The sequence below is a fragment of the Candida orthopsilosis genome (assembly GCF_000315875.1).
Source record: "Candida orthopsilosis Co 90-125, chromosome 5 draft sequence".
NCBI lineage: Eukaryota > Fungi > Ascomycota > Pichiomycetes > Serinales > Debaryomycetaceae > Lodderomyces > Lodderomyces orthopsilosis.
Genome location: NC_018298.1, coordinates 875,227 through 882,577, shown reverse-complemented (window position 1 = coordinate 882,577; position 7,351 = coordinate 875,227). Strand labels below are relative to the sequence as shown.

General features: G+C 38.1%; 2 protein-coding genes across 2 annotated transcripts; both read left to right on the top strand. All coding sequences in view use genetic code 12, as the record gives it.

The window, feature by feature from the left end:
* Positions 1-111: 111 nt before the first annotated feature.
* On the top strand, positions 112-2,802 carry CORT_0E03990 (Bub1 cell cycle checkpoint kinase; the record flags this gene model as incomplete). Its single annotated transcript, XM_003870068.1, has 1 exon — positions 112-2,802. The coding sequence occupies one exon, from the start codon at positions 112-114 to the stop codon at positions 2,800-2,802; it is 2,691 nt and encodes an 896-aa protein (XP_003870117.1).
* Positions 2,803-5,291: 2,489 nt separating this feature from the next.
* Positions 5,292-6,947, top strand: CORT_0E03980 (hypothetical protein; the record flags this gene model as incomplete). The annotated part of the gene is made up of 1 exon (XM_003870067.1): positions 5,292-6,947. The coding sequence occupies one exon, from the start codon at positions 5,292-5,294 to the stop codon at positions 6,945-6,947; it is 1,656 nt and encodes a 551-aa protein (XP_003870116.1).
* Between the last annotated feature and the right edge of the window lie 404 nt (positions 6,948-7,351).

Sequence of the window (7,351 nt, the reverse complement as noted above, 5' to 3'; positions counted from 1 at the left end):
CAAAAGTGACATTGCGGCTTTATCTACACTTTGTTTACACTTTGTTTATACTTTGCTTGTACTTAATTCACAACTCTTTTCAGCTTAGAGGGAGGACATTGATATTCCATCATGAATATGCATCGACCAAGTCTGGCACCACATCTAGCTGCTGAAGTAATAGAAGAAGAAAAGGAGAATATAGTACCATTGCAAGGCGGTAGGCCAGTGTCACAATTGGTAAAAACATTGGCCAGTTCACGAAACTATTCGCTAGAAAGCTTAAGAGAAAAACTACAACACGAACGAAATCAGTTCGAACAGCAACTAAGAGACCTGGAAGAGCAGGATGACCCACTACAGGCTTACTTAAACTACATCGATTGGACCCACAGAAATTTTCCACAGGGTGCTAAGACATCGAGTGGTTTGTTTGGTCTTTTGGAAAGATGTGCGTCGAGATTCAGAGACATTTCTCTTTACAAGAATGATCCCAGGTATTTGAAAGTATGGCTTGAGTATATTGACTACCACGATACCCCCAGAGATGCTTATATTTATCTAGCGACTAAGAAAATAGGGGTTCAATTGGCACTTTTTTATGAAGAATTCGCTCGTCACTTAGAGTTAAAGGATAAATTTGCCGATGCTCATGGGGTGTATGAAATTGGAATCCAATTCAGAGCCTTTCCGATACGGCGTCTTGAAAAATCTTTTCAAAAATTTCGAGAACGAATGTCTGCAAGACACATTTCTGTTTCATCGCCAAGTGAAGATATTAGAAATGCATTAGCGTTGAAACAAGGAAGAAATATCGAGCCCCAATCTGGGGAGCAATTGATCAAAAGGAGTAAGATTGAGATTTTCCAAGACGATGCGGAGTTCGACTTAAATACTATACAATCGGCATTTGAGAAGGAGAGTAGTCAGGACCAACCATTTGAGTCAAGAAGGTCTCGCATGAAAGAAAATACCTTAGCTCCAACGAGGTGGAGTGGGCAGATATTGCAACAGAAGAAACCGGGACCTATCGCTGCAGGTGAGAAGTTACGAATCTTTTGCGATAATTCATCTAACACAACAACTACACAAGGTGGCAATACTGAAGTTTGCAGACTGATTCAGTCATGCAAAGATGGTCATCATGTGTATACATTAATTGAAGTACCCGGAAAAAGGCCAGAAAAGGTCATGTTGAATATGGATCTTTTATACCCGGACTTGGAATCTGAACTTAGTTCCATTGAGTATTTGGCAATACTAAGGCGATCCCTCCAAACTAGAGTGTCTGAAACAAATAGCGACAATGAGGCTGCTCCAGTTCACGAGCAGGGTAAGGACATAGCGAACTTCACTATTTCGTCTCTTGAAGATACTTCGAAATTTACGACTAAGGACCCTACTGTTACTATGTATTCGAAAATGGCCAAAAACGAAGTATTTGATATCTTTAATCAAGCTTCGCAAACATGCGAGCAAAGTGAGTTTACTGAAACACGAATTGACGACCCTACTGTTACGAACTTTGATGGATTTGTAACTGAAACAATGCACCCACAGAGAAGAACACCCGAGCAGCCTCAAGAGCATCTTATTCCAACACAGGCTGATGAACCCAATACTGATGCGCATGATGTCCACAACACTAGTTCCTCATTTCTTTTCTACCCTTCATCAAAGGAAGGAGAACGGCAACCTAGCAGGACAACAACTATAGACCCATTTGATGCGGGAACAAGACAATCAATTTTGCAAAACTTGGTAATCCCTTTGACAACATATCCGGGATATTTTGATAAATCAAGTAAGATTGCAAGCCAATTTTTGAGAATATCAGATTTCTTCAGCAGTGCTAACTCACACTCCAACTCACATTCAATGATACTTGGCTGTTTAGGGGATGAGATGTATTCTTTAGTTTCATGCTTCAAAAGACAAAAGTGTTCACTTGTGTGTTTGGTCGAGTCAGAATCAGGATGTTTGAAAGTTTTGAAAATTCTGCGACCAGCCACTTCGTGGGAGTTCTTTATACTTCGGCGTATACGAAGACGATTGTTGAAAGATCTCTCTCATGAAAAACAATTTGCGAAAGCGGAAAATCTCTTCAGCTTTAGCGATGAAAGCTTTTTGGTGCTTGAGTATTATCCTCAAGGCAGGTTGATGGATGTAATCAATCTTTTCAAAGCAAAAGGGAAGCTACTTGATGAGTGCCTTGTCATGTTCTTTTCAATCAGGTTACTCGAAGCTACAGAAACCTTACATGGAATGGACATCATCCATGGAAACATAAATACTGAGAATTGCATGATCAATTTTGTGCGCAGCGAGGATCGAAATTTTTCTCCAGTTTTTGATCGAAGCGGCAAGTATGGCTGGGATAAGAAACGACTCACCTTAATAAACTTTAGTGCAGCAATTGATTTGACAGAGTTTCAAAAAGGAATCACGTTTACATCATCCAGTCGAGCTCTTGGCAGTGGCTTTATAAATCGTATGGATGGAAAGACATGGACGTATGAAATCGATAATTTTGGAGTTGCCGATACTATACATGCTTTACTATTTGATGAAAGTTTGCAAATTGCAGCAATTGATGGCAAGATTCAAATAAAACGCAGCTTATCGAGATTTTGGCAGCCTCAGTTGTGGCAAGAGCTTTTTGAAGTTTTGTTGAGTTCTAATGGCATGGAAGGTCATCAAGCAAATGCATTGAAATTGAAAGAGATTAGAGGAAAGCTTGAAGAGTGGTTGGAAAGCTATGCAGAAGCTGGAAATTTGAAAAGGACAATTGTTTTCCTTGAAGAAGAGTTGGGGTCAACCTAGGTTTTGAAATAGGGTAATAAGAGTTTCGGAGAGAGACTAAGGCATTTTAGGTGAAGTATTTCAATTGCGGGATATTTTAGCCTTACAGAGCAAATCCGAATGTTTCCCTAGTGGATATGGTATATTGGACTGCTTTGATTCTACTTAGAGCCAACATTTTCAAGTCACAAACCTCTATATCCGTCTTTCTTCAAAAGGCGAACACCTCGAAGTATTGCAAATATACCCAAACTCCTTTCTCTCCAACAAATAAATATTTCATACTCTCTTTGGCTTTCTGCGGGGACTGGATAAATCAATCATCACTTCCTTAACAAATGTAAAACTGTCATAATCAAGGCTTGATTAAAACTATAAAAGAGATCCTCTTGTTGCATAAGGTTGAGTTGCCTTCTGACACCATTTGGGACCGATACTATTTCCCGCTAAACCTCAGAAGCTTTTCTCTGCTACCCCTTTCACCAAGCAACAGGAACCATCGTGCTCGAAACTGTCACTCCAATAATTATATACTAAGCTAAGACCTGTATGATAGAACGAGCCCCCATAACACTTCTAGAGACCCTCGGACTCATAAAAAGTCTCAAAATGCGGTTAACCTAGATTCTAGCTGACAAATTGTGTTTGATGTGATGATTTTTGAAAGTGTGGTATGGCGGGATAATGTGTTGAGAGAGGTAGTACTGTTTAAATGAATTCTTGGGGTATAAACGATTTCATATAAATGTACAAAATGAGGGGGGAATTTGGTGGTAAGAATTTGCAACCAAAAATCATATATCAGAAAACATTAAAAAAAAAGAGGTCTCACTATAGTCAAAAGATATTACTACAAAAAAGAAGTATAAGAAAGGCCTCTAAGATAAGGTATGTAATGATATACAGACAATTAAGCTTTCTTAGGAGTTAAGTTGACCCATATACACTAGCTCTATTCTCTCTAGGCTCCTTAATGTTAATAATTTATTTTGATAGTTAGTATCTTAATACAAAATTCATTTCTCTGTGAGAATTTTGTTCGACTACTCATTTGAGTATTAGTTTGTGGCTTCATGAATGACATCGAATGCTCTAATACGCTAATTGTGCTTATTTGTTCTAATTTTGATATGCTTCTCTATCTGTTCCTTTTTATGAGAGATCCAACCACAAATACGAAAGAGGGGTAGCGAAAATTACCAAAATAAACACATATTAAAAAAGACACATTTGTAACCAATTATCAAGTCAGATTTTCTTAAATTGAAGATTGAAATAGTAAAGGGGACTACATCCAAGTACGTAGACTTCTTATGGCCAATACTTAGGACAAATCGATTGTTCTTTTGTATCTTCAACCAAAAACCTTAAAGTTCTTCCTTCTCACTAGCTTAGCTCAACTCTCATAATTCTTATCAATTAGTAATCTTAAATTACCAGCAAGAATATGAAAGAATCTGTTTTGATCTTTAGCTACTCCCCGCCTTTAGTGAATGTAAGTTATTCATAAAATTTCCCCTACGAATACTTTTAAAAGCCCATTGAAAAACAATCAAAATTGGGAAAAAATTACATCCATAGATCTACAGAGTAAATTTCATTCTCACTTATTAAAATGTCATATAATATTCTCCCTAAAAAATAAAGTAAAGTGAGAGGTTCATTTTCAAATGTGATCTCAATGATGCGCAAATTATACAAATCCCTTTCCGTCATCATAATTATAAAGTTCAGCTTTTTAATCTCTTCTCGGCGGAATTGAAAATAATGCTTGGGGCTTTCAAATTACTCAATAAAGTCGGTTATAACTTGTACTAATGCTGAATAAGGGTGATCATCAACTGAACGTGTCTACATTCGAGTGGTCTCCCGAAAAAGTCTAAAACTTGCAGATATCACCCCCACACAATTTAAGTTTAAAATGAACTGATTTTGAAACCACTGTACACCACACAAATCGGAATCACCCCTTTGAATTTGGAAAAACTTATTTATATATGTTTATATGCATGTTTGCTTTGTGAGGACAAGAATCTTTAAACGTTCCCCACAACCTTTAAATGTTTGGGGTTCATATCTTTCTCAAACATTTGTTATAAAGAATAAGAATTAAGCATATGTGATATTGAGGTTGCTCCAATAATTGTCAATTAGCATTTTGAACAGAGTTTTTGCCTTTAATATATGGCCCAACATCCTTGTACACTCTCCACTTGAACGTAGTATGTTCTGGGAGGGACAGGGTTCAACTCCGATATATGCATCTCGGCATTAAATACGAAAATGAAAAAAAAGTGTAACAAAACCTTGCATTTATTTTTCTTTTAGTTCTTAACAATGAAAGGGATATTCAATTTAACTTTGAATTGATAAGGGAGAAAGCTTTACCGAGTGGAGAAAAACTTAAGCCGAGTGGTTTAATCTCTTGAGTATAAGAACATACACTTCCTCCTTTCAATGGCTTACTGGTTTTGATAATTGTCATCTAACTTTGAGCAATATACATTACAATGCTCACTGACAACTGGAAAGACCTTGCCGGTAAAGCGCAATCGACATTTCAAAACTCTTTAAAACAAGCCATCGATCTTGCAGACTTTGATGATGAATTAGCCAAAAAATATAGGATCTTACCTTCAGCTATTGGTACAAATTGTGAAGACTTTGGGTCACCTGCTGAGTATCCTTTGGAAGAGTATTTAAAAACATTACCTCAAAAAGTGTTGGACATTACCGAAAAAGACCCGGTGGAATTATTGAAGGATCTCAAATGTAAAAAGGTTACGTGTGTTGAAGTATTGAAAGCATACACTGCAGCTTCAATTGTCGCTTCCAAATTGACCAATTGTGTGCAGGAGTTTTTGCCAGTTGAAGCTCTTCAATATGCTCAGCAATTAGATGCAAACTACGAAAGCAAGAAACACCTTCCCTTATATGGCTTACCATTTTCAATTAAGGAGATGATCCCATTTGTTGGCAGATCGGTGACTCATGGATCTTTGTGTTATCTTGACAGGGTAGTTGACTACAACGCAGACATTGTCAACATCTTGATCGCAAATGGAGCTTACCCATTCGTTAGAACTACAAACCCACAATCATTGATGATGCTTGAATGCGTTTCATTTGCGCATGGTCGTACCGTGAATTCACACAATGGTAACCTTACTTCTGGTGGATCTTCTGGAGGGGAAGGAGCATTGAACGGGTTAAGGGCAAGTCCATTTGGCTTAGGCAGTGACATTGGTGGTAGTATCAGGTGTCCTGCAGCTTTTAATGGAATTTATGGATTGAGAACAACATTGGGTAGAATCCCTACCGCAGATTACTTCTCCTGCAATATGGGATCTGAATCGATCCTCTCGGTAACAGGACCTTTGTCTAGATCATTGGATACTGTCAATTTGGTGATGAAGACCGTCATTGAAGCAAAACCATGGTTGATAGACCCCACTTTAGTTCCATTGAGCTGGAAGAAACCCTATCAAAGAAAATACAGAGTGGGAATTTATTGGTCGGACAAAATTGTCAATCCGTCTCCACCAATCAAAAGAGCTTTGACAGTAGTTAGCAAAAAGCTCAACAGCTTAGGGAATTTTGAAGTTGTCCCCTTTGAACCATATAAACCCGAAAAGGTTGCTCAAATTTTAGGAAAATTGTATTTCGAGGACGGAGCTAGGGATTTCCGCTCTACTTTGCAAACAGGCGAGCCACTTCTTGAACAAACAAGATGGGCAATTGAAGGGGCAGAGGACTTGGATATGCATGAGCAATGGTATTGGAATTTGGAGAAACAAGCGTACAGAAAGAAGTTTTTAAAACATTGGTGCGGGTATACCGATGCTGATGGCAACGTCCTCGATGCAGTAATTGCTCCTGTATTCCCCAATGTTGCAGCAAAACATGAGACTACAAAGTATTGGACATATACATCACAATGGAATTTATTGGACTACCCGGTATTGGCATTCCCAGTTACAAACGTTGATGAATCCTTAGATCAACCATATACAGATTACACACCACTTAACGATTTAGACAAATACTTTTACAAACAGTACGACAGTCCAAGCTCGTTCCTGAAGGCTCCAGCAAACTTGTGCCTTGTGGGTTTGAGATTCACTGATGAAAAGTTGGTGGAAATTGCCCAAATTTTGAGAGGTTGAGCAAAGTTCAAGGATAAGTGGTTGCTTTCAAATACTATTAGTGACACTTTAGTAGATTTTGTAGTCAAATATAAACAGACAGATGATACCGAAGCAAACTTTGATTAACCAGCTCATTAGTGCTGCGATAATTAAACTTTGTGTCGTATTTAAACCCATTCGGAAAAGCTAGCATAACATTTCTGACAAGCCAAAACCATAACTACGCACATGTATGCTTTTACGAGTGAGTGTTGGGGGATATGGTGGACATCTGTAAAAACTTCTTCAAATGCAACTCAATCTCTCTCGTCGTCTAATGCTGATTTCAATTTCCCCAGTTTTTTCTTCTTGATACTCAAACTATTAAGGGCTGATACTTTACTTGTGTGTTCTCTTCTAGTATCAACATTTCCTGCGCTTCA